Here is a 27,998-nt window from a genome sequence, read left to right on the forward strand (position 1 = left end):
GAGTTATCCGGATAGGTGTTAAGCTTGCATCAACGTAACTCTTTATGTCGAACTCTTTATCACCTCCATAACTGAGAAACATTTCCTTATTCCTCTAAGGATAATTATGACTGCTATCTGGTGATCCACTCCTAGATCACCTTTGTACCCTCTTGCCAGACATGTGGGAAGTCACACATCTGGTGCGGTACTCAGCATGACATACCGTATAGAGCCTATGACAAACGCATAGGGGACGACCTTCGTCCTTCCTCTTTCTTCTGCCGTGGTCAATCTTCGAGTCTTACTCAACTTCACACCTTACAACTCAGGTAAGAACCCCTTCTTTGACTGATCTATTTTGAACTCCTTCCAAAACATGTCAAGGTGTGCGTTCTTTGAAAGTATCATCAAGCGTTTTGATCTATCTCTATAGATCTTGATGCCCAATATGTAAGCAGCTTTATCCAGGTCATCCTTTGAAAAACACTCTTCAAACAACCGTTTATGCTTTCCAGAAATTCTACATTATTTCGGATCAACAATATGTCATCCACATATACTTATCAGAAATGTTGTAGTGCTCCCACTCACTTTCTTGTAAATACAAGTTTCTAGCAAACATTGTATAAACCTAAAAGCTTTGATCACTCCATCAAAGCATATATTCTGACTCCGAGATGCTTGCTCTAGTCCATAGAAGGATCGCTGGAGCCAGCATACCTTTTAGCATCCTTAGGATCGACAAAACTTTGATTGTATCACATACAAATCTTACTTACGAAAACTGGTAAGAAAACTCATTTTGACATCCATCTGTCAGATTTCATAATTGAAAAATACAGCTAATGCTAACATGATTCCGACGGACTTAAGCATCGCTACGGGTGAGAAATTCTCATCGTAGTCAACTCCTTGAACTTGTGAAAAGACTCTTTCCCACAAGTCAAGCTTCATAGACGGTAACATTACCGCCCACGTCTGTCTTCTTCTTAAAGATCCATTTATCTCAATGGCTTGCCGATCATCGGGCAAGTCCACCAAAGTCCATACTTTGTTCTGATACATGGATCCTATCTCAGATTTCATGGCTTTTAACCATTTGTCGGAATACGGGCCCACCATCGCTTCTCCATAGCTCGTAGGTTCATTGTTGTCTAACAACATGATATCTAAGACAGGATTACCATACCACTCAAGAGTAGTACATATCCTTGTCGACCTACGAGGTTCGATAGCAACTTGATCCGAAGCTTCATGATCACTATCATTAACTTCCTATTCAACAGACGCAGGTGCCACAGAAAACATCCTTCTGTGTTGCATCACTCTCTGGTTGAAGTAAAGGTTCGACAACCTCATCAAGTTCTATCTTCCTCCCACTCAATTCTTTCGTGAGAAACTCCTTCTCGAGAAAGGACCCGTTCTTAGCGACAAACAATTTGCCCTCGGATCTGAGATAGAAGGTGTACCCAACTGTCACCTTTGGGTATCCTATGAAGATGTGTTTGTCTGCTTTGGGTTCGAGCTTCTCCGGCTGTAGCCTTAAGCATCGCAGCCCCAAACATTACGAAACGACAACTTTGGTTTCTTGCCAAACCAATGTTCACACGATGTCGTCTCAACGGACTTAGATGGTGTCCTATCTAAAGTGAATGCAGCTGTCTCTAACGCATATCCTCAAAATGAAAACGGTAGATCGGTAAGAGACATCATAGATCGCACCATATCTCATAAGGTTCGATTACGACGTCCGGACACACCATTACCCTGTGGTGTTCCAGGTGGATTCAATTGTGAAACAATTCCAAAATGTCTTAAGTGATTGCCAAACTCATAACTCAGAAATTCTCATCGATCAGATTGTAGGAATTTGATCTTCTTGTTATGACGGTTCTTAACTTCACTCTGAAATCGCCTGAACTTTTCGAACGTTTCAGACTTGTGCTTCATTAAGTAAATATACCTATATCTACTCAAATCGTCAGTGAAGATGAGAAAATAGCGATATCCACCGCACGCTTCATTTCTCATTGGATCACATGCATCAACATGTATGATTTCCAACAAGTCACTTGCCCATTTCATTGTACCTGAAAACGGGGTCTTAGTCATCCTGCCCATGAGGCATGGCTCGCATGCGTCAAGCGATTCAAAATCAAGTGACTCCAAACATCCATCGACATGGAGTTTCTTCATGCATCTTACGCCAATATGACCTAAGCGGCAGTGCCACAAGAAAGTGGTACTATCATTATTAACTCTACATCTTTTGGCGTGAACATGTGTATTACCACGACCGAGATTCAATGAACCATTCACATAGGGTGCATGACCATGAAAGGTATTATTCATGTAAACAGAATAACCATTATTCTCTAACTTAAATGAATAACCGTATTGCAATGAACATGATCTAATCATATTCATGCTTAACGTAGACACCTGATAACATTTATCTAGGTTCAATATTAATCCCGAAGGCAGATGGAGCGTGCGATGGTGATCTTATCAACTTTGGAAACACTTCCAACACACATCGTCACCTCGCCCTTAGTTAGTCTCCGTTTAGTCCGTAGTTTTTGCTTCAAGTCACCAATAATAGCAACTGAACTGGTATCCAATACCCAGGTGCTACCAGGAGTACTAGTAAGGTACACATTAATAACACGTATATACTTTGTTGAAGTTGCCGGCCTTCTTATCTACCATGCATTTGGGGTAATTCCGCTACCAGTGACCGTTCCCCTTACAATAGAAGCACTTAGTCTCGGGTTTGGGTTCAACCTTGGGTTCCTTCACTGGAGCGGCAACTGGTTTGCCATCCATGAAGTTTCCCTTCTAGCCCTTGCCCTTCTTGAAACCAGTGGTCTTGTTAAACCATCAACACTTGATGCTCCTCTTGATTTCTACCTTTTGCGGTCTTAAGCACCGCGAACAGCTCCGGGATCAACTCCATCCCTTGCATGTCATAGTTCATCACGAAGATCTAGTAGCTTAGTGATAGTGGCTAGAGAACTCTATCAATCACTATCTTATCTGGAAGTTTAACTCCCACTTGATTTAAATGATTGTAGCACCCAGACATTCTGAGCACATGCCCACTAGCTGAGCTATTCTCCTCCATCTTGTTGGAAAAATAACTTGTCAGAGGTCTCATACCTCTCAACACGAGCATGAGCCTGAAATCCCAATTTCAGCTCTTGGAACATCTCATATGGTGTTCAAAACGTCATTGGAATCCCGATTCTAAGCCGTAAAGTATGGTGCACTAAACTATCAAGTAGTCATCAGGACGTGTCTGTCAGGTGTTCACAACATCCACAGATGATGTTCTAGGGGTTTGCACATCGAGCGGTGCATCAAAGACGTAAGCCTTCTGTGTAGCAGTGAGGACACTCCTCGGACTACGAACCTAGTCCGCATCATTGCTTACAATATCTTTCAACTTGGTCTTTCTCTAGGAACGTATTGAAACAGGGAGCTACAACGTGAGCTATTTATCTACAACATATTTGCAAAGACAATTTGGACTATGTTCATGATAATTAAGTTCATCTAATCAAATTATTCAATGAACTCCCACTTAGATAGACATCCCTCTAGTCATCTAAGTGAAACATGATCCGAGTCAACTAGGCCGTGTCCGATCATCACGTGAGACGGACTAGTCAACATCGGTGAACATCTTCATGTTGATCGTATCTTCTATAGGACTCATGCTTGACCTTTCGGTCTTCCGTGTTCCGAGGCCATGTCTGTACATGCTAGGCTCGTCAAGTTAACCTAAGTGTATTGCGTGTGTAAATCTGGCTTACACCCGTTGTATTCGAACGTTAGAATCTATCACACCCGATCATCACGTGGTGCTTCGAAACAACGAACCTTCGCAACGGTGCACAGTTAGGGGAAACACTTTCTTGAAATTATTACGAGGGATCATCTTATTTAAGCTACCGTCGTTCTAAGCAAATAAGATGTAAAACATGATAAACATCACATGCAATCAAATAGTGACATGATATGGCCAATATCATTTTGCTCCTTTTGATCTCCATCTTCGGGGCTCCATGATCATCGTTGTCACCGGCATGACACCATGATCTCCATCATCATGATCTCCATCATCATGTCTTCTTGAAGTTTTCTCGTCATCTATTACTTCTACTACTATGGCTAATGCTTTAGCAATAAAGTAAAGTAATTACATGACGTTTAAGTTGACACGCAGGTCATAAATAAATTAAGACAACTCCTATGGCTCCTGCCGGTTGTCATACTCATCGACATGCAATTCATGATTCCTATTACAAGAACATGATCAATCCCATACATCACATATATCATTCATCACATCCTTTTGGCCATATCACATTACAAGGCATATGCTGCAAAAACAAGTTAGACGTCCTCTAATTGTTGTCGCAAGTTTTTTACGTGGCTGCTGTAGGTTTCTAGCAAGAATGTTTCTTACCTACGCGAAAACCACAACGTGATATGCCAATTTCTATTTACCCTTCATAAGGACCCTTTTCATTGAATCCGATCCGACTAAAGTGGGAGAGACAGACACCCGCTAGCCACCTTATGCAACTAGTGCATGTCAGTCGGTGGAACCAGTCTCACGTAAGAGTACGTGTAAGGTCGGTCCGGGCCGCTTCATCCCACGATGCCGCTGAATCAAGATAAGACTAGTAACGGCAAGTAAATTGACAAAATCGACGCCCACAACAACTTGTGTTCTACTCGTGCATAGAAACTACGCATAGACCTAGCTCATGATGCCACTGTTGGGGATCGTAGCAGAAATTTAAAATTTTCTACGCATCACCAAGATCAATTTATGGAGTAATCTAGCAACGAGGGCAAGGGGAGTGCATCTACATACCCTTGTAGATCGCTAAGCGGAAGCGTTGCAAGAACGCGGATGAAGGAGTCGTACTCGTAGCGATTCAGATCGCGGTTGATTCCGATCTAAGCGCCGAACCACGGCGCCTCCGCGTTCAACACACGTGCAGCCCGGTGATGTCTCCTATGCCTTGATCCAGCAAGGGGAGAAGGAGAGGTTGGGGAAGACTCCGTCCAGCAGCAGCACGACGGCGTGGTGGTGAAGGAGGAGCGTGGCAATCCTGCAGGGCTTCGCCAAGCACCGCGGGAGAAGAGGAGGACTTGGGAGAGGGGGAGGGCTGCGCCAGAACTTGGGTGCAGCTGCCCTCCCACCCCCACATATATATAGGGGCAAGGGAGAGGGGGGCCGGCCCCCTCAGATCCAATTTGAGGAGGGGGCGGTGGTCGGGGGGTTGCCTTGCCCCCCAAGGCAAGGGGGCGCCCCCCTTTTAGGGTTCCCCCAAACCCTAGGTGCATGGGCCCTAGGGGGGAGGCGCCCAGCCCACTAAGGGACTGGTCCCTCTCCACACACAGCCCATAGGGCCCTCCGGGGCAGGTGGACCCTCCTGGTGGACCCCCCGGAACCCCTCCAGTGGTCCTGGTACAATACCGGTAACCCCCGAATTATTCTGGTGACCGTATGATGACTTCCCATATATAAATCTTTACCTCTGGACCATTCCGGAACTCCTCGTGACGTCCGGGATCTCATCCGGGACTCCGAACAACATTCGGTAACCATGTACATCTATTCCATATAACCCTAGCGTCATCGAACCGTAAGTGTGTAGACCCTACGGGCTCGGGAGTCATGCAGACATGGCCGAGACAACTCTCCGGTCAATAACCAACAGCGGGATCTGGATACCCATGTTGGCTTCCACATGCTCCACAATGATCTCATCGGATGAACCACGATGTCAAGGATTCAATCAATCCCATATACAATTCCCTTTGTCTATCGGTACGATACTTGCCCGAGATTCGATCGTCGGTATCCCGATACCTTGTTCAATCTCGTTACCGGCAAGTCTCTTTACTCGTTCCGTAACACATCATCCCGTGATCAACTCCTTGGTCACATTGTGCACATTATGATGATGTCCTACCGAGTGGGCCCAGAGATACCTCTCCGATACACGGAGTGACAAATCCCAGTCTCGATTTGTGCCAACCCAACAGACACTTTCGGAGATACCTGTAGTGTACCTTTATAGCCACCCAGTTACGTTGTGACGTTTGGCACACCCAAAGCACTCCTACGGTATTCGGTAGTTGCATAATCTCATGGTCTAAGGAAATGATACTTGACATTAGAAAAGCTATAGCATACGAAGTACACGATCTTTGTGCTAGGCTTAGGATTGGGTCTTGTCCATCACATCATTCTCCTAATGATGTGATCCCGTTATCAACGACATCCAATGTCCATGGTCAGGAAACTGTAACCATCTATTGATCAACGAGCTAGTCAACTAGAGGCTTACTAGGGACATGGTGTTGTCTATGTATCCACACATGTATTTGAGTTTCCTATCAATACAATTCTAGCATGGATAATAAACGGTTATCATGAATAATGAAATATAATAATAACCAATTTATTATTGCCTCTAGGGCATATTTCCAACACGGATGTTACTATCACGTTGGGGACTACAAGTTTCTATCCTCTCCAGTGGTCCTTGGTAACTCGGATATTGATCTTATTCTTGGTATGGATTGGCTTTCTAAGCACAAGGCTCAGCTTGATTGTGCTGACAGGCAGATTCAATTGACTCATTCGTCTAAGGATGTAATTGTCTTTGCTGCTAATGACGATACCATCCGGCTGTTTTCTCTCAATGAGAAGGGTGAACTGGTTGCCATCTTGCAAATTCCAGTCGTTTGTGAATATCAAGACGTCTTTCCAGAAGAGCTTCCAGGAATGCCTCCGCACCGGCAAGTTGAATTCGTCATCGATCTTGAGCCTGGTACAGAACCTGTTTGCAAACGTCCTTACAAGCTGGGACCTAAAGAGTTGAAGGAGCTGAAGAAGCAACTCGATGAACAAGAGCGTATGGGTCTCATCCGACCTAGTTCTTCTCCGTGGGGTTGTGCAGTTCTTTTTGTGAAGAAGAAGGATGGAACGGACCGACTTTGTGTTGACTACCGTCCATTGAACAAGAAGACTATAAAGAACAAGTACCCACTTCCCAACATCAACGAGCTGTTTGAACAACTCAAAGGTGCTCAAGTATTCTCCAAGCTTGATCTCTGTATGGGCTATCACCAGATTCGAATTCGTGAGCAAGATATCCCCACGACAGCATTCAGAACAAGCTATGGTTCATATGAATACACTATCATGTCTTTTGGCCTCGTCAACGCTTCGCCGACTTTCTCTTGCATGATGAACTTCATCTTCAACCCCTACACAAATGACTTCGTCTTGGTCTACCTCGATGACATTTTGGTCTTTTCCAAGAACAAGGAAGATCATGCCAAGCACTTGCGTTTGGTGCTTGATAAGCTCAAAGAACATCAGTTCTACGCCAAGTTTTCAAAGTGCGAGTTTTGGCTCGATGAGGTTCTCTATCTTGGGCATATCATCTCTGCCAAGGGCATAGCGGTGAATCCCGAGAAGGTGTCTGCAATTGTGAATTGGGAACCACCTCAGAACGTGAAGCAACTCCGCAGCTTCCTTGGTCTCGCAAGCTACTGTTGAAGGTTCGTTGAGAACTTTTCAAAGATCGCGAAGCCGCTTTCCAACCTTCTCCAGAAGCACGTGAAGTACGTTTGGCCTCCTGAATGTGACATCACTTTCAACACCTTGAAAGAGAAATTAGTCACTGCTCCAGTTCTGACTCCTCCTGATGAATCCAAACCGTTCGAGGTCTTCTGTGATGCCTCTCTTCAAGGTCTTGGTGCAGTGTTGATGCAAGAGAAGAAAGTTGTGGCTTATACCTCTCGCCAGTTGAAGCCCAACGAGAAGAACTACCCCACTCATGACCTCGAGTTGGTGGCAGTTGTGCATGATCTTTTGACTTGGAGACATCTCTTATTGGGAAGAAAAGTGGACATCTTCACTGACCACAAGAGTCTCAAGTACATCTTCACTCAGCCTAATCTCAACCTCAGGAAGACTCGTTGGGTCGAAATGATTCAAGAGTATAATCCGAGTATCGAATATACTCTAGGCAAGTCCAATGTTATTGCTGATGCATTGAGCAGGAAGGCTTACTGCAACAGTCTGATTCTCAAGCCTTACCAACCCGAGCTTTGTGAAGCTTTCCGCAAACTCAATTTGCAAGTTGTTCCTCAAGGTTTCCTCGCCAACCTCCAGGTCTCTCCTACTTTGGAAGATCAGATTCGCGAGGCTCAACTTCTTGATGCTATGGTGAAGAAGGTGAAGATTGGGATTGCCAAGAGTCAATCCAAGTACAAGTGCTATCGCCTTGATGACAAGGATACTCTCTTATTCGAGGATCGCATTGTTGTGCCTAAAGGTGACCTTCGTAAAGTCATTATGAACGAGGCTCACAATTCACTCCTCTCTATCCACCCTGGAAGTACAAAGATGTACCAGGACCTCAAGCAGGCGTATTGGTGGACTCGAATGAAGCGTGAGATTGCTCAGTTCGTGAATGAATGTGATGTCTGCAGAAGAGTGAAGGCGGAACACCAACAACCAGCTGGTCACCTCCAACCTCTTGCCATTCCAGAATGGAAGTTTGACCACATTGAGATGGACTTCATGACGGGATTTCCATAGTCAAAGTGTGGCAATGATGCTATATTCGTTGTCATCGACAAACTCACTAAAGTGGCTCATTTCCTTCCGATCAAAGAATCCATCACAGCAGCTCAATTGGCAGAGCTTTATACCTCTCGGATTGTCTCTTTGCACGGCATTCCACAGTTGATCTCTTCAGATCATGGCAGCATCTTTACCTCCAAGTTTTGGGATTCTTTTCAGAAGGCCATGGGCACCAACATCCGTTTCAGCATAGCTTTTTCATCCTCAAACTAGCGGCCAAGTCGAGCGTGTCAATCAGATCCTTGAAGATATGCTCAGGGCTTGCGTTATCTCTTTCGGTATGAAGTGGGAATATTGTCTTCCATATGCCGAGTTCTCCTACAACAACAGCTTCCAAGCGAGTTCGGGCAAGGCCCCATTTGAAATTCTCTATGGCAGGAAGTGCCATACTCCTCTTAACTGGGCAGAGACTGGTGAACGTCAACTTCTCGGAAATGACTTGATCACAAAGGCAGAGGAAATGTGCAAAGTCATTCGTGATAACCTCAAAGCAGCGCAATCGCACCAGAAGAGATACTATGATAGTAAGCATCATGATTTGGCTTTCGAGATCGGAGACCATGTTTACCTCCGTGTCTCTCCAATGAAAGGTACTCGTCGCTTCGGTATCAAAGGGAAGCTTGCCCCTAGATACGGGGGTCCTTTCAAGATCGTCAACAAGAGAGGCGATCTCGCCTATCAACTCGAGCTTCCCTCCAACTTTGCAAACGTGCACGACGTGTTCCATGTCTCTCAGCTCCGCAAGTGCTTCAAGACCCCTGACCGCACCGTCAACTTCGAAGACATTGATCTCCAAGAAGACCTTTCTTATCGTGAGCACCCAGTTGCTATTCTTGAAGAAACTGAGCGCAAGACTCGCAATAAGTCAATCAAATTCCTCAAAGTCAAGTGGTCACATCATTCCGACCATGAAGCCACCTGGGAACGCGAGGATCACCTCCGTTCTGAGTACCCGGCGTTTTTCTAGTCCTAGATCTCGGGACGAGATCCTTTCGTAGTGGTGGAGTGTTGTAACACCCCAGATGTAATTTACCTTATATGTATCCCAACTCTTGTCGTTTCCGGCCTAAGTTATTTTTATTTTCTCCGTTGTCGGGTTTTTGTCTCCGTGTGTTGTTGCCTTTGTCATGCATCTCATGTCATGTCATCATGTGCATTGCATTTGCATACATGTTCGTCTCATGCATCCGAGCATTTTCCCCGTTGTCCGTTTTGCATTCCGGCGCTCCTATGTCCTCGGGTGGTCCTTTCTACCTCTTTTCGTGTGTGGGTGTTAAACATTTCCGGATTGGACCGAGACTTGCCATGCGGCCTTGGTTTACTACCGGTGGACCGCCTGTCAAGTTTCGTGCCATTTGGACTTTGTTTGATACTCCAACGGTTAACCGAGGGACCGAAAAGGCCTCGTGTGTGTTGCAGCCCAACACCCTTCCAATTTGGCCCAAAACCCACCAAAAACCCTTCCATAATCTAGAGCATTCAATCACGATCGCGTGGCCGCAAACCGCACCTCATTTGGAGCTCCCTAGCTCCCTCTACCTCTATAAATAGATCCCCTCCCGAAATTCCCGGATCTCCTCTCCTCTAACCCTAGAAATTCAGCTCCGCCGCCATCGGACACGTCCGGTCGCAACCGGACGCGTCCGCCCGTCGCGCCTAGCCAGCCACAGCGTGCCACGTGGCACCCCGGCGCCCGCCGCCGCCGCGGCCCGTGGAAGCCCGCGGCCGGCCCTCCCCGCCGTCCGACCGGGCCCCACGCCCCGCCGCCTACCGCCGCCCGCCTCTCCACTCGGCCGCCGCCCGTCCGCCTCCCCGCCGGCGTTCGCCCGCCGCCCGCCGGCACTCGCCTCGCCGCGGAGGTCGCTCGCCGCCGCCTCGTACCTCGCCGTCCGGCCCTCTCCGGCCGCCCTCCGCCCTCCTCCTCGCCCGGATCCGATGGCCGCCGTCGCCTCCGTCAAGTCCGGCGAGAGCGCCGCCGCCTCGGGAAGCGCGCCGCTACAGTACCCCCAGATCCAGATCTGGACGAGGGTTGACTTCTTCCCCGAAAACCCTAGCTAATTTGCATTTTTCCGCATGTGTAACTCTGCATCCGTAGCTCCGATTTGTGCGTGTAGCATATCAAAATGTTCGTCTCGACGAGTACATCATTTCATGTCATTGTATCATTTTCATTTGAGCTCATCTTGATGCCCAAAATGCTGTTGGAAGAGGGCTATGTGGTGAATTTGTCAGATCTGTTTCATCAAATAGCTATTTGTCATTTTTGCCATGATTAATGTGTGCATGCTATGATCCTGAGCTCTACATGTGTTTTGTTATATGCCATGCCATCTTTGCAAAGGTGCTTGCCATGTATTTTTGTGATATTTGTGGTGACTAGCACAAGCTTGCAAAGTAGCGTAATCAGTAATGTTGATTTCAGGGACTTAGAATTTCACTTTTATTGCTGGGATATCACTATATTATCTTGTTATCTTAATGCACCTATATACTTGGTAAAGGGCGGAAGACTCGGCCTTTTGCCTAGTGTTTTGTTCCACTCTTGCCGCCTTAGTTTCCGTCATATCGGTGTTATGTTCCCGGATTTTGCGTTCCTTACGCGGTTGGGTTATAATGGGAACCCCTTGACAGTTCACCTTGAATAAAACTCCTCCAGCAATGCCCAACCTTGGTTTTACCATTTGCCACCTAGTCTTTTTCCCTTGGGTTTCGCGGACTCAAGGGTCATCTTTATTTTAACCCCCCCCCCCCCCCGCGGGCCAGTGCTTCTCTAAGTGTTGGTCCAACTGAGCGATGTCCGGGGCTACCAGGGGCAACTCTGGGCTGGCCTACCCGACGTCTGGCTCATCGGAGTGTGCCCTGAGAACGAGATATGTGCAGCTCCTATCGGGATTTGTCGGCACATTCGGGCGGTGTTGGGACTCGTTTTACCATTATCGAGGATGTCTTGTAACCGGGATGCCGAGCCTGATCGGAATGTCTCGGGAGAAGTAATATCCTTCGTTGACCGTGAGAGCTTGTGATGGGCTAAGTTGGGACTCCCCTGCAGGGATTTGAACTTTCGAAAGCCATGCCCGCGGTTATGGGCAGATGGGAATTTGTTAATGTCCGGTTGTAGATAACATGAAACTTAACTTAATTAAAATGAATCAACCGCGTGTGTAACCGTGATGGTCTCTTCTCGGCGGAGTCCGGGAAGCGAACACGGTGTTGGAGTAATGCTTGACATAGGTTGTTCCAGGATCTCTTCTTGATCATAGTTGTTCGTCCGTGCTTTTGCCTTCTCTTCTCGCTCTCTTTTGCGTATGTTAGCCACCATATATGCTAGTCGCTTGTTGCAGCTCCACATCATACCTTGCCTTACCTATAAGCTTAAATAGTCTTGATCGCGAGGGTACGAGATTGTTGAGTCCTCGTGACTCACAGTTTACTTACAAAACCAGATGCAGGGACCGATGATACCGTTCCAGACGATGCGCTTGAGCTCAAGTGGGAGTTCGATGAAGACTCTCGCCGTTACTATGTGTCTTTCCCAGATGATCAGTAGTGCTGCCCAGTTGGGGCGATCGGGGACTTTGTCGCATGTGGAGGTTGATCTTTATTTTGGTACCGTAGTCGGACCATGAGTGTATTGGATGATTGTAATGTTATTCTTGTATTTGTGTGACGTGGCGAGTGTAAGCCAACTATGTATCATTTCCCCTTTTATCTATTTACATGGGTTGTTGTGAAGATTACCTTACTTGCGACATTGCTTTCAATGCGGTTATGCCTCTAAGTCGTGCTTCGACACGTAGGAGATATAGCCGCATCGAGGGCATTACATAAGTAAATAAAAGTGTGATGATCATCATTATTAGAACATTTTCCCATGTGAGGTTATCAAAATAAAAGAGCCAAAGAAGCCCAAATAAAAAAAGAGACCAAAGAAGCCCACCAAAAAAACAAAAAAACAAAAAAATGAGAGAAAAAGAGAGGAGGGCAATGTTAATATCCTTTTACCACACTTGTGCTTCAGAGTAGCACCATGTTCTTCATATAGAGTGTCTCTTGAGTTATCACTTTCATATACTAGTGGGAATTTTCATTATAGAACATGGCTTGTATATTCCGATGATGGGCTTCCTCAAATGCCCGAGGTCTTCATGAGCAAGCAAGTTGGATGCACACCCACTTGGTTTTTAGTTTGAGCTTTCAAGCACTTATAGCTCTTAGTGCATCCGTTGCATGGCAATCCCTACTCCTCACATTGACATCAATTGATGGGCATCTCCATAGCCCATTGATTAGCCGCGTCGATGTGATACTTTCTTCCTTTTTGTCTTCTCCACACAACCTCCACCATCATATTCTATTCCACCTATAGTGCTATATCCATGGCTCACGCTCATCTATTGCATGAAAGTTGAAAAGGTTTGAGAACGTCAAAAGTATGAAACAATTGCTTGGCTTGTCATCGGGGTTGTGCATGATTTGAATATTTTGTGTGGTGAAGATGGAGTATAGCCAGACCATATGATTTTGTAGGAATAACTTTCTTCGGCCATGTTATTTTGAAAAGACATGATTGCTTTATTAGTATGCTTGAAGTATTATCGTCTTAATGTCAAATGATAGACTATTGCTTTATATCACTCGTGCCTTAATATTCATGCCATGATTAGATTACATGATCAAGATTATGCTAGGTAGCATTCCACATCAAAAATTATCTTTTTTATCATTTACCTATTCGAGGACGAGCAGGAATTAAGCTTGGGGATGCTGATACGTCTCCGTCGTATCTATAATTTTTTATTGTTCCATGCCAATATTCTACAACTTTCTTATACTTTTGGTAACTTTTTATACTATTTTTTGGGACTAACATATTGATCCAGTGCCTAGTGCCAGTTCCTGTTTGTTGCATGTTTTTTGTTTCGCGGAAAATCCATATCAAACAGAGTCCAAACGGGATAAAAACTGACGGAGATTTTTTCTAGAATATATGTGATTTTTGGGAAGAAGAATCAACGCGAGACGATGCCCGAGGGGGCCACGAGGCAGGGGGCGCCCCAGGGGGTCAGGCGTGCCCTGGGCCCTTGTGGCCACCACGTAAGGTGGTTGGTGCCCTTCTTTCGCCGCAAGAAAGCCAATATCCTGATAGAGATCGTGTCAAAATTTCAGCCCAATCGGAATTATGGGTCTCCGGGAATTTAATAAACGGTGAAAGGGCAAAATCAGCCAACGCAGAAACAGAGAGAGACAGAGAAATAGATCCAATCTCGGAGGGGATCTCACCCCTCCGCCGCCATGGAGGCCATGGACCAAAGGGGAAACCCTTCTCTCATCTAGGGAGAAGGTCAAGGAAGAAGAAGAAGGGGGGCTCTCTCTCCCCCTCTCTCCTGGTGGCGCCGGAACGCCGCCGGGGCCATCATCGTGTGACGGCAATCTACACCAACACCTCCGTCATCTTCACCAACATCTCCATCACCTTCCCCCATCTATCTACAGCGGTCCACTCTCCCATAACCCGTTGTACCCTCTACTTGAACATGGTGCTTTATGCTTCATATTATTATCCAATGATGTGTTGCCATCTTATGATGTCTGAGTAGATTTTTGTTGTCCTATCGGTGGTTGATGAATTGCTATGATTGGTTTAATTTGCTTGTGGTTATGTTGTTGTCCTTTGGTGCCCATCATATGAGCACGCGCGTGGATCACGCCATAGGGTTAGTTGTATGTTGATAGGACTATGTATTGGAGGGCAAAAGTGACAGAAGCTTCAACCTAGCATAGAAATTGATGCATACGGGATTGAAGGGGGACCAATATATCTTAATGCTATGGTTGGGTTTTACCTTAATGAACGTTAGTAGTTGCGGATGCTTGCTAATAGTTCCAATCATAAGTGCATAGAATTCCAAGTCAAGGATGACATGCTAGCAGTGGCCTCTCCCACATAAAACTTGCTATCGGTCTAGTAAAGTAGTCAATTGCTTACGGACAATTTCGCAACTCCTAACACCACTTTTCCACACTCGCTATACTAACTTTATTGTTTCTTTATCTAAACAGCACCTACTTTTTATTTACGCGCTCTTTATTATCTTGCAAACCTATCCAAAAACACCTACAAAGTACTTCTAGTTTTATACTTGTTCTAGGTAAAGCGAACGTTAAGCGTGCGTAGAGTTGTATCGGTGGTCGATAGAACTTGAGGGAATATTTGTTCTACCTTTAGCTCCTCGTTGGGTTCGACACTCTTACTTATCAAAAGAGGCTACAATTGATCCCCTATACTTGTGGGTTATCAGGGGGCACCCTAGAACACACAAGTTGATCAGTTGATCTTTTAGCCGTGTGCGGTGCCCCCCTCCACCATAATCCACCTTGATCATATCGTAGTGGTTCTTAGGTGAAACCCTGCGTCGGTAGCAACATTATCACCGTCATCACGCCGTCGTGCTGACGGAACTCTCCCGTGAAGCTCTGTCAGAGTTCGTGGGACGTCATCGAGCTGAACGTGTGCTGAACTCGGAGGTGTCGTGCGTTCGGTACTTGGATCGGTCGGATCGTGAAGACGTTTGACTACATCAACCGCGTTCTCATAACACTTCCGCTTACGGTCTATGAGGGTACGTGGACGATACTCTTCTCTCTCGTTGCTATGCATCACCATGATCTTGCGTGTGCGTAGGAATTTTTTTGAAATTACTACGTTCCCCAACAATTATCACCCAGTTATTTTGTGACGTTTGGTAGCACACAAAGTGTTCCTTCGGTATTCGGGAGTTGCATAATCTCATAGTCATAGGAACATGTACATGAAGAAAGCAATAACAACAAACTAAACAATCATTGTGCCAAGCTAACGGATGGGTCAAGTCAATCACATCATTCTCTAATGATGTGATCCCGTTAATCAAATGACAACTCATGTCTATGGTTAGGAAACATAAGCATCATTGATTCAACGAGCTAGTCAAGTAGAGGCATACTAGTGACAATCTGTTTGTCTATGTATTCACACATGTATTAAGTTTCCAGTTAATATAATTCTAGCATGAATAATAAACATTTATCATGATATAAGGAAATATAAATAACAACTTTATTATTGCCTCTAGGGCATATTTCCTTCACCCGCCTCTCGCGAAGCTCCAGACTATGACACCAGGGCCTCGCTCCTGTGTAGTTTTACCCTTGTAACCCTGGGGGTCGGCCTATAAGACCCCGCCGGAGCCCTCCATGCAGGGGGCGACCTCATATGCTCTCTAAGCGACCAAAGTAGAACACACACACACATACACATGGAAGGCAAGAAGGAGATCTAGCTTCTTCCTCCTCCACCAAACAGCTCTAGGAGCACCATTGTAGCCCTTCTGCATATCATACCATTTCGGTAGGACTAGGGGTGTTACCTCCCCCGAAGGGCCCCAAACTTGGGCACGTCTTGAGTCTCACTCTCGCACGTACCGACCTCGCCTTTGGAACCCACCCGCGTCCTCACATAGCCCCCACTTTTAGCCATCTTATGGCATCTGCCGCGATTTCACAACAACAATGGGGGCGCCCGGGAGCGCTCGGGCGCGTCCGCCACGTAGGACTGACGATGGGGTCCCACGCGGAAATGCCCAGAAACCCGGCGGTTCGACGGACGCCTCATCCGTTGTCGCGGTGTGAACGTTGCGTGGCGCCGCTCCGGCTTGTCGCCCGAGGCCAAAGCCACCTATTTAAGCCGGCCGACATCCCCCAACTCTAGCCCATCCACCTCGTCCCTCTCCGCGTCGCCACCCGAGCCCGTCCGCCTCCTCTCCCCCGCTCTCCGGCATTGCCATAGTCCAACGGCTGATCACCATGTACGCTATGCTCACACCGGAGGCAGATCACAGAGGAGATCCAGGCAAGGCGCGCCGCCGGCATCGCTGCCAGGCTGCCTCCGGACTCGCCGGAGCCGGAGGAGGACGAGGGAGAGCCACTGCCGGAGTCGATGGAGGAGGCGGATCCGAAGGTGGACGAGGCCGATCTACCGGAGCAGGGCTTCAACATGACGGAGGTGGAGTCCGCCGTCGCCCAAGCCGCAGAGATGGCGGAGCAGCAGGCCATCCTAGAGTCCATCCAGGATGACGCCTACGTGGAGCCAAACCGGCAGTTCCTCCGGCGGTAGCAGGTGGCGACCAACCAGTGGCGGTGCCAGAAGTTCAATGCAGTGTAGTCAATTTAAAGTTGTGTTGTCAGATATATGAATTTATTTATTTATTGCAAGATATATACATGTATACATTGATTTTATCAAAAAGATGGGTAGTCAATTGACTACCCAGCTTACATGTGGCTTCGCCACTGCGACCAATGCGCTCTTCGCCGAACTCGACGCGAAGATAGAGGAGAAAGAGGCCGGAGCGAAGCAGCCGGAGGCGCCAGAGGCTCGGGAGCTGCAGCTCACGCCCATGCTGCTGGAGCCGGACATGGAGATTGTCGACATCTCCGGCGAGGAGTAGCTAGATCTGTACGTAGTGTGTAGGTTTTGTTATTTGCATGTTTTTGTATGGATTTGAGAATCTAGTATAAGATGTCCAAATACAGTTGTGCTAATTTAAAGAGTGTCCGGTCACTGTCTGTGGACGCATCCGGACGTGTCCGCAAACATTTGAGGGGTTATATTTATCATATGCGGATGTAGATGCTCTAAGCAAACACTAGCGAAGGAAGTGAGCCGACAGTTCAGATATGTACTAGTCGCGTTGCGGCGGTTCATGGCCATGAACCGATCCGCTCAACGAACCTTCCCCACCACGATGGTGCTTCCAAGAAGATCCCGGCATGCAGGTTTCTACGCCTTGTCAGCCCGGCTTGTAACAGGGGTCCAGCGTCAGTGTAATAATCTTGTTAAGAACTGCAGAGGAAGTTCCGGCGGTATATAACTTCATTAATAAAAATGAAAAATAGAAAATATGTACATTGAGCTGCCTGTTGTCGTCAACTACAAAGGAAAGAAGAACAACAAAAAGAAACGTCCAAACGCACTGCCACAAAACGCAAGGCGAAAGTACCAAAGAAGAAACGGATCCGCCGTTGACAATCACAAGTCAAGTGTTGCACTAAAAGCGTAGGCAACTCAAACGCTGCCACGTCTTGTTTTTGGCCGGGGCTTGGATTATTTGCCTGTTTTACTTTGGCCCGAGAAAATCCCCGTCTTGGCCCGAGAAAAACCAAAGAAGCTGAGATTAGGGAACTTTCTCAGCTTGTTCCTGCGGGTTTCCCTCCATTTCTTGCCCCCTTCCTCCTCCTCTATATCAGCCCCCCTGCCAATGGACTCCTCCTTCCCTTTCTTCCCCAATGGCTTCTTCCAAGCGGCCCCGTCCATGTTCCGGCGACGGTTCCGACGACGGCGGCGAGCTCTCCCGACCTTCCAAGCGTTGGAGATCGCTCGTCATGTGAGTCTCCGACGCCTGGTCAACTTACCTTGTTTATATGCGATCCTGGGCTGATCTGAAGGTCCCGTGTTTTTTGGGTGGCAGGCATGTGAGGGGGAGGACCATGGGTCTGGGAGTGTTTGGCTTCAGAGGGGTCATAGGGGAGGAGTTCATGACCATGTTCAGCAATATGGTTCGGAGAGTGGTAAGCACTTGGTCAAACAAACCTCTTCCTGTCTCGCTATGCCTTTTGATTTATTTATGAGAATTTTTGTCTAGGCTAGAACTTCTGATGACTGTGAAGGAAGGATTCTTCAGAGAAACTGTTCCAAGGAACAGCTAAAAGAAAGGCCTATTATTCATTTGTGAAACGTTGTGACATGCCGCGATAGATATATCGACATTTATAACAGCTAAAGGCCAAGCATATGCTGTTCTTGATACTCTTTTTTTCCTTCTTAATATCATCTGTAAAAATTACAACCTTTTTCACATCTGCATATTTCAGGTTTCGGAGGAGGTAGAGAAAGCCATGTTCAGACAATTCAGTGCAGCAGCAGCAGCAGCAGCAGCACCTCCAAGGTGAGAGATACACTTCTCCTTTGCCATAAAACTAGATTCCATTTTACAAAATGTTTCAAGTAGGTCTCACTGGTCTTCAAGTAGTAGTACATGCTAAGCTGCATCAATATGCTTCCATTTGCTCAATTTTGATGCTAATTTTTTGAGCTATATATGTAGGCTATTAGTTGGCCAGAGCCAGCGTCCGAGGTATCAGCTCACGTTCTTGAATGATCTAAAACCTGTTTACACCATGATGAAGTTAGAAGCCAAGGATGGGTCGGCCCTTAAGGTGGCCATGGTTGAAAACCTCGAAAACGACCAGAAAAACGTTGTCAGGTTTGGTCATCTTTCTTCGGTTAGGGTTGAGGTTGTAGTCCTCCATGGCAACTTCAATGCTAAAAAAGAGGAATGCTGGACTCCTGAGGAATTCAGTAAGCATATAGTATGGGGCCGAGAGAAAAGCGCCAAACTCCTCAACGGTGATCTGACGCTGAAGCTCAGTGGAGGGGAAGCTTTTCTTGGAAGTGCTAACTTCACTGATAACTCCAGCTTCACAAGCACTAAGAAGTTCAGGCTAGGGCTGAGGCTTGTCAATGCCTCTGGAGAGAGGGTTCTTGAAGGAATCACCGAGCCTTTCCGCGTGAAAGAGCGCAGGGTGGAGGGTAATGCCTATTTGCCTCACATTGAAGCTTTTCATTTGGTTTTATTTTCTTCTTCACAAATGTGTCTTCTTCGTTTGGAGCTGAGACCGATCATGTGCGTCTTGCTGCTTTTGTAGGATTTGAAAAGCACTACCCACCTAAGCTGGGCGACGAAGTTTGGCGTTTGAAAAAGATTGGTAGGAAAGGGGCTTACCACCAGGCGTTGTCAGACAGTGGAATTGATACTGTCCAGAAGTTATTACAGTCTTATGTAAAGAATGAAGAGAAGCTATTGAAGGTAAAGGCTCTATGTTTATATCGGAGTACTAACTAAAAAATACTGCATGCTGCTTTTGTAAAACAAAGTTGCTGAAATTGGACTAACAAGTTCTTTCGGTTTCTCCTCTACCTCTAGACTTTCCCCAAGATGTCACCAGCAGCTTGGAAAGCCATCATAGGACATGCCATGACGTGCGAAGTTGGCGACACTCTTTACATGCATGAAATTAAGGAAACCAACATGGAATTTTTCTTTGATGCCATACTTCAGCTTGTTGGGGTGAAATTTGGTGATTGTTACAAGCCCTTAGATAAGATTCACCAACCAGAGAAGGTGCTTTATCCTCACTTGCTTCAGATAGCAGATTTTCTCACTAATGCTCTAACATTTAACGTTCTTTATTCACAGAATTTAGTCGAGACTCTGAAGCAAAAGGCTTATGAGAATATTAAGGATGTTCAGTATGATCATATTATGATCAACAACTGTCCTGTACCACTTCATAAGTTTCATGCAAAGGATGCTTCTGGGTTGAGTAATGCTCTTCAAAATCAGCAGATACTGAATTATGGTACCATCTTGCCTGTTCTATGAGTTCCATTCACTAACTGCAATAATTCCTTAAGAACATCAATCGTTGATGTTAATTCGTTGGCAGGTCAGCACAGTAGGTTTCAAGGAGACTTCTTGACTAGTCAAGGACTTCAATCAAAGGAGAGATTATGTTCTTTCCAACAAGCAACTGATGTAAGTAGTAATGCTTCAAGCATAAACTATGGTAAAGGATAAGAAACATATAGAGGTTGCTCTAAGACGCTGTCATCAATTTTCATGCAGGCTTCAGTGGATATGTCAAGATTTCTGCAGGGTCAGACTTCCAATGATGTTAGCCATCAAATAGTCACCAACAAAGTTACACCATATGATCCAAGCCAAGCAACTTTCTTACCTCGACCAAGAATCACACAGCTACGTATACCAAATATTGAAAGAAGAGATTTTGGTCCAGATGCTGAAACTTCTGCTATTGCTCATTACAACATTCAGGCAGGTCAGGTTGTTATGCAATTTGGTCAGCATGGACAGAGCCATTCTCATTTCTCTGAACAATCATACAGTGTAAGATAACTTTTTCCTGTGCAAGCATGGTGACATTTACTTTTGGAAGTAATCTCTATCAAAAGTGACTCTGGATATAAATTGGAACTGAACAATTCATTGGGATACTCTTAAACTGAACAAAATCAAATATCTTTTGCGCCTGCAGAGCTTCCCTGTTGGTAGTTTAACGTCTACGGATACAGCCATGGATTCTATGCAGCCTCACTCCCAGCTTACAAGCAGCAGTAATTACTCTGAAACGTTACCTTTACTGCTAATTACCTGATATTTGATGGTGACTTGCTTTGGATCTTATTAGTTCTGGATGACATCTGCAGGGGAGAGTTTCAGCAAGCAACCTGACCTACTATGCAATGGCCAAACACTAAATCAATCAAATCAAGTTTTTGCTGGCTTACAGCCATCAAGAACAAACAGCTTTGACTCGGTGGAAAATGATCAGCTCATACAACGCTTCATTTCTCAGTTTTTTAGCAGTGAAGGGGCAGCGACACCTTTGTCGCCACGCAAGTGGGTTAAGATCAAGGCAGCATTGAAGCTAGCATCTGTAGGGCGACTCTCCAGAGCTTCGAGAAGGGGTCTGCATAGTCCCCCGGGAAGGGCAAGGCTGGTACCAACAACATGACCCTGCTGAATAGTGTGGATAACAGTTGTGACAGAACAATGTGCGGATCAAGGATCCATCTTGATGTTGTACTCCATAATATTGATGAAGTATATAATCTAATAATCTAGTTAGTTAAAAATAGCAGTATTGTGACAGAACAATGTGTGGAGCTTGTATTCTGATCTGTTAGCAACAGTATACACAAGTAAATATATCTGGATCTTAGTTGTGACAGAACAATGTGTGGAGCTTGTATTGTGATTTGTTAGCAACAGATATATAAATAAATATTTCTATATCTTAGTTATTTATGAACACAGGAGTCAGACCATGTAAAAGACATGCAATTTCTTCACTCTTGCTCCTGAAGTTCATTAGAGACAATCCTTTTAAAATGAAGTGAGGTGCTTTTATTAAATGCCGTGGAAAAGTTGTCTGCTTAGCTCGATACTTGCTATAGAAGAGATCAAGTAAAAAGATGCTATAAACATGGCTAGCCTGTCTATTAGAAGCAACTACTTACAAGGTGCAGCGCTCATGAACAATTGGTACAACAGTAATTTCTAGTGTGGAGGACGTACACATCCCAAATATGAAATTCCCTTCATGTTTATCTTCTTTCTGTCCTCTTGAAGATCTTCCATCTATATTCAATGTAATAAAATGATCCATCCAGTGGATGTAAATCACTCCACACTGTTGATCCTTCCAAGGAGCTTCAAGAAGATAATTCTTTTGAAAAGCTTTTTGTTGCTCTGATTTGCCAGCACAATGCCATGCACAGACGAGGATGATGGCAGAAAAAACCACCTTCGCATTGATTCATTACTTTACAGTGTTAGTCTTTCCACTTGGAGTTCTTCTTCCATCTGTGCCACTCAAAAGTTGTTTGCCATTCTTGGTAGGTGTTTTTTGCACAGAGCTCCTGACTGGTGTTTGTAGTCTTTTCTGCGATTGTGGTGGTGACTTGCATGTTGGATTTGTACTCCTGAGTTATTCAAAACCAGAAGAACAGGTTAAAGCGACCTAATCATGTGCAAAGAATAGTTTCATTTGAGTCTAAATAGCAGCTGGCCTCACCTCGTTGTCATATTATTTTCATTCTTTTCCCTAGGCTTCTTTTTATTTGAAACGCCTCCATTGGTAATGCCAACTACTTTCCGGCCACTGGCTGACATCACCATGTCCTGGTCCGAGGAACAGCTGTTGGTAACACCATTAAATTCGTCCGACTCCTGGCCTGGTACTGATTCAACCCTACCCTTTTGCAGCCCCGGAGTGTATCTTTGATAGAACAAATTCGGAAGCAGGGTGTGAGTGGTGAGATTAGGTTCCTGCTCTCGAACAGAATTGCTATTCTCGAATTGGTTGTCACCAACAGCTGCGTTATCAACCCAGCAATTCTTGACCGAGTTAGGCGAGTTATGCTCGACGTGGATGCCAGAGCCAGGAATATCAAACTTTAGCGCTTTTTGCATCGGAGTGACATTGTTCCGGACCTAATAAAAAAAGGAAGAAAATATACATTGAACCTATATTAGAGTTCCACATGTCAAGAAGATTAAGATTAAAAGATATTTACGGTACAATTTCTGTTTTCTCAATTGGAGAAATCTGACCAATCCAATCTCTTTTCTAAATTTAAGACCTATATCTACAAACTATCTACAAAATAAGTCCGCTTAGTAGCAAGCTTTTTTCAAAAGACATTTCTATCTTAGAAGGGTTTCACTGTCCTCAAGTTATGGGTCTACCTGTAGATAATATTTGACAATATTTTTTCTGAGGTTGATACCGCAATTAGAACACATGAATTCTGTCAAATTAATACAATTTTTGTGATATCCAAGAGAAAGAGCTGAAATGGCTGGAAAAGAGTCACCTCTAGGTTTCCAACGTCTTCCATTGGCTGCCTGTTTTTTCGGAATACAGGTGTTGCATTGCCTTTGTTGATTCCGTATATGTTTGGGCTTGACTGTGTGCTCTGAATGTTCTCTGGTTCTCCTTCCTTCTTAGCCAGTGTTGCCTTGAGGCAAGCAATCTAAAATGCACAAAAGAACATAAGTTTCTTATACATCTCAATGGCAATGGCACGGTGCTACCTACAGCTAAGTCACAGAAACAAGAAATCAAGAATAAGTACGTACCTGTTCTTTCAGCTCCCTAACCTCACCACCTTCTTTATTCGCTTTTGCCGTGCCCAGCTCAACAGAGGCAACTCGTTCAGCAAATTTCAAGGTGCTTATTGTCTCATTAACAGCGTCTGGTTCAGGGCTTATGTGCACAAACATCAATGTTTTTGCTTGTCCTCCTGAACATCAACACAATGTTTATCCCATAGATTGTATATTTTGGTACCAAGAAAGTGAAATTTAGGATATTAACTTCGCAAAGTACCTAGAGAATCTTGCAAAAGCTGGGTAAGCTTGCTGTTGCGGTAAGGGACATGAGAGTTTTTCTGGGCAAGGGACGCGATCACATCTCCGAGTGCTGAAAGTGACTTGTTTATGTACAGTGCTTCCTTCAGTCTATCTCCTACAACCTCAGATTTATCAACTCTTTCACTACCGGCTAGATCAACAAGATGCATGCAACCTCTCAAGATTGTCCCAGATGTTAAGTCACGTCCTTGAACATGAACGGTCAGGCAACTGCATGTAAATTTCAGTCATAAGTATAAAGCTAAACTATACAGGTAAAAACTCAGTATAAACAAGGTATGTCGATGCCAAACCTATGAGAGCGGCTGCTTCGGTCGTTAATGGCTGTTGAACCTACCACACGATTCTTTTGGCCTTGATTCATCAGTTCAGCAACATCAGAGGTCGATGTGACAGGAACTATGCTCGCATCTGGAACTGCAAGCCCTTTCTGTGAAGTATTTCTTATCTCTAATGTGCTAAACGTTAAGGAGATTCAAGATATTCCTCAAATAGCTAAGATCCAATATTAACAACAGAAAATTTTCTAATATAAAAAAGGATATCTTCTGTTTCCACTATCCTGAAGGAGATCTCTCACTTGCTCGTTGTAGATCTCAATCATCTGCACAAAAATTTCGTAATTGATTGTCCCCTTTCTCTGTGCTTTAAGATTAAATAAGTCATTTAGTGCTCTGTAGTTGACACCAACGCTTTCCTCGCTCAGTACATTAGGTCCACTCTGCACAGCATCATAAGAATGGCCTTAGCTCTTTTACCTTTGTGCTACGAATATTTAGATAATATTTTAACAAAGCTTATTACCATTGTATAGGTCTTCCCTGATCCAGTTTGGCCATAAGCAAATATGCAAACATTGAAACCATCAAGAACCGAACGGATCAATGGTTGCATATCCGAAAAGACTTCCTCTGTATTCATAAAAAGAGAACTGAAGTTCGGTACTCAATCAAAGTCAAGCTAATTATGAGTAAGCATATGCAAGAGTATGTAACCTTGAGTGGCTGCTGGGCCAAAGACCTTGTTGAAAGTAAAAGATTTGCTTCCATCTTTTCCATATTTTGCGGGAGTGATTATTGTGATTGTTCTTTCTTCCATGCCAGCAACACTGCTGGAGGAATTTGCTTGTCCAGGTAGAAAAGGCCTCACTCGACAATACACTCTAATATTTCCTGGTGATAAAGTCAAACAAAATTTATGATGTAGACTAGTATGCTTAATATCTTGTTTCATTGAGCACCAAAAATGGTTACCTTTAAGATCCTGTATTTGGTTGTACAACTTGCGGTTATCCTCAAGAACTTTATGATAGCCAGAAGCCGCGTTAGAGAGGATGTACAGCTGCCTACCTGTTATAACGTGTTGTAAAATATGGTGTTTCTTAAATAGATTTGTAGGAAAAAAACTGATAGATGCAAAATCAGTTATAGGTTACCAATTTTAGTAAAATCTTCAGAGTACTGTATTCTCAATTGTTCCATTCCAGACTTGACAGAAGAAAGGGAATTTCTTAATTCCTACAGTGAGCATATTATGTTAAAAGATCAAGCAAGGAATGCACAAATAACGGAAAATATGATCAACCGAAATGCGGATTAGGGAAGACCGAACAAGGAATGTAAAACAAAAGGAAATACCTGGATATGTTTCTGTTGTAATTCAATACTTATTTCCGCCCCTGGTTGGAACTGTTCAGCTGCACAATCATCATTCCGACCTACAGAGCTGACCTCTTCTGTCACCTTCAAGAGATTTGGCTTCTCTTCACCCATCTTCATTTTGTTTGACAAACAATGAAACATATTAGTACATGAAAGCTCTCCGGCCATGTAGAAACTTATTTATCCTGAATACTGAATGTGTTTTTTTTTTGCAAGGCCTGGATGTATAGTTGTTGACATCCAATTTAAAAGCAATGCTCACTGTCTACATGTCTGGCTAATAGATGGCAAGAAACAAGCATACCTTAACTCGATTACTGGTGGAAGTTTTTTCTGGCAATGGTTTCTCTGGTCTGGAAAATAGGTCGGATCCTTTAAGGTCACCTATGCAATTCACCTGTGATATTTTTTTCCAAATTAGTAAATTTGCACTATATATCATCATCATATAAAAGTTCTATGTGATACAACTAAGAAAGTGCCCAAGAATATTTGGATAAACTTGATCTTCTCAATAATAGTGGAACGGAACATACCAAGTGCTGGTTTGCAGCTCGACACTCATATTCCTGAATAACTTTAATCAGGAGTGACTCAACAATCTGCAAGTTGGCAAAGACTTTGGTTTCATTTTGTATGTCTACCAAGAGCGGCTGCATGACGATCAGCTATATATTTAAGGAAAGTAGGCTAACCAATGGGATTTCTTCTGGTTTCTTATCCAAGAGTAGTGTACGCACAAGCATGTTAAGGGATTCTGAAGTAGTCTACAAAGGAAGAGATACATGTCATTATGGAGTACATCACATGACTGAGTGTGAAATAGGAACTGATATTCCATTATAAGACTTACCATCTCAGTGGATTCCAGACAACAATCAGTTTCTATGCTTTGCTCTGCTATTAAAACTTTCTGGATTGGCTCTGTTGTGTGGCTTCTCATTAACTTATTCATAAAAGCATCAGAATTCTTGAGTATGAAATGCTTTCCAGACGTCGAAGGCTTTGTAATGCTGCCATATTTACATGGAGTCTGTCTCCCTGTTGTCTTACTTTCACTGAATGACTTCAGAGCAAGAATGCAATCGACAACTCGAACACCCTTGCCACCCTGAGTTCCAGTTGGCAGATAAAATTGTTACCTTTTTGCCACGGAAAAGTAGCCCAAGCATTTACTTTGTAATTCATTTGAAGTGCCTTACCAATAAGGACATAAATCCAACTAAGGAATACTGAATTTATAAGCTAAATGAACTTATGGCATGAGCTCTCAATAAAAAATGTAAAAAAAATACCTTCTCCAAGTCAGACAGCTCAAATGTAGGGAGCCCTATATCTTGTACACTGACAAGGAAGTTGCGCAAATTCTCAAAGTACTGATATGCACACAAAGCTGAGCCATCAGCAGGCATAACGGTATCTGTGCGGGCTTCCACGACCTAAAATGTACGGGTATAACATCACTGTGTATTAGCATGCATGGCAGCTAACTAAAGTAGAAGTACGGAAAGTGCAACTACCTTAGGTATGGCGCCGGGCTGGACCTTGTTCAGTGCATTGCAAAGGACAATTCCATTTCTCAGCCCAAGCCGAAATTCCTCCTGAGAGGGCTCTTCTGGCAGGTCCCTTGCACACATGATCCCGACTGTTCTTCGCAACCAGCTGGCTGCATCATACCGTCTATTTGCTGCATTTTCAACCCCGGTAAATCATAAATTCACTTTGCGCCGCTATATTGTAGCAATCATGCATAGCAACTGTACTAAGAACCATCACCATCATACATTATCTATTTTAAAACACAAGTCCATATGCTCAGTGTTGGGTTACCACAAAATTATGAAAGGACTGCCTCATGAACCAGCACAGTAGTATAATTTGCAAAGCGAATGATACAACTGGCCCAGTGTCATCATTAGGTACCATCGCAGTAGTATAATTTGCTAAGTAAACAAGACAATTGGCAGTTTGGCACAGTATAATTTGCATAACGAGCGATACTACTGGTACTATCCACTGACTTGGGACCCAGATCACACCATGAAATTTGAATTCAACTGCATCTGGTCACTGCCGCACATCTCGCCTAAATCAAAAGCCAAAACGCCGAGATCACGCCACCGTGACATCGGGATGGGAGTTTCCCCGCCCGGGCACTCATTTCTCCACCCCCAGTCATCCAGCGAACCAAGAACGTCAAATCACTAAATTCCCGCCCCGCATTCAGCGCGATCCGCGCATGTGCCCGCGGACTCACCTGCCTCCTGGGCCCGCCGGGCGGCCACGTCGATGTCTTTCACCGTCCCGTGGTTCCGCAGCGCGCCCTCCGCTACCGCCGGGTCCAGCTCCCTCTTCGTCGCGGTCGCCGTCGCCACCATCGTCCCTGGTCCAAGAAGGCCCGAACCAGCACCTATCCCGACGAGCCGACCGACTGCCGTGTGTCCGCTGGGAGAGAAGAGAAGAGAAGATGGAGCGTGGGGGAGGAAGGCCGGGTTGGGGTTGGGTTTGGGGTTGAACTCGTCTGCAGTGGTGGGGTGGGGTAGTGAGTCCCGAGGGGTTCTTCCTTGTGTTTTCGAATGGTGGTGGCGCTCGCTAGGGGAAGAGAGCGGTTGGGGT

General features: G+C 44.9%; 2 protein-coding genes across 2 annotated transcripts; one reads left to right on the forward strand and one right to left on the reverse strand.

Annotated features, from left to right (window-relative positions):
• Positions 1-17,853: 17,853 nt before the first annotated feature.
• Positions 17,854-21,595, forward strand: LOC125528452 (calmodulin-binding protein 60 A). Its single transcript, XM_048692929.2, has 11 exons — positions 17,854-18,087; positions 18,172-18,271; positions 18,575-18,648; positions 18,808-19,292; positions 19,409-19,569; positions 19,687-19,884; positions 19,960-20,122; positions 20,210-20,298; positions 20,389-20,670; positions 20,819-20,897; positions 20,991-21,595. Exons 1-11 carry the CDS (start codon positions 17,990-17,992, stop codon positions 21,296-21,298), a joined length of 2,037 nt encoding a protein of 678 aa, XP_048548886.1. The 5' UTR covers positions 17,854-17,989; the 3' UTR covers positions 21,299-21,595.
• A 72-nt stretch (positions 21,596-21,667) lies between these two features.
• On the reverse strand, positions 21,668-27,988 carry LOC125528453 (kinesin-like protein KIN-14Q). The gene is made up of 19 exons (XM_087525678.1): positions 27,640-27,988; positions 26,903-27,069; positions 26,678-26,821; positions 26,236-26,493; positions 26,078-26,149; positions 25,919-25,984; positions 25,687-25,779; positions 25,359-25,493; positions 25,157-25,238; positions 24,975-25,070; positions 24,717-24,893; positions 24,526-24,632; positions 24,265-24,442; positions 24,015-24,174; positions 23,678-23,931; positions 23,428-23,591; positions 23,163-23,321; positions 22,361-22,779; positions 21,668-22,268 (listed from the first exon to the last, which is right to left on the reverse strand). The coding sequence occupies exons 1-19, from the start codon at positions 27,758-27,760 to the stop codon at positions 22,106-22,108; spliced, it is 3,015 nt and encodes a 1,004-aa protein (XP_087381804.1). The 5' UTR covers positions 27,761-27,988; the 3' UTR covers positions 21,668-22,105.
• Between the last annotated feature and the right edge of the window lie 10 nt (positions 27,989-27,998).

This window comes from Triticum urartu, chromosome 5A, assembly GCF_056163025.1.
Source record: "Triticum urartu cultivar PI428250 chromosome 5A, HENAU_Tu73, whole genome shotgun sequence".
Taxonomy (NCBI): Eukaryota; Viridiplantae; Streptophyta; class Magnoliopsida; order Poales; family Poaceae; genus Triticum; species Triticum urartu.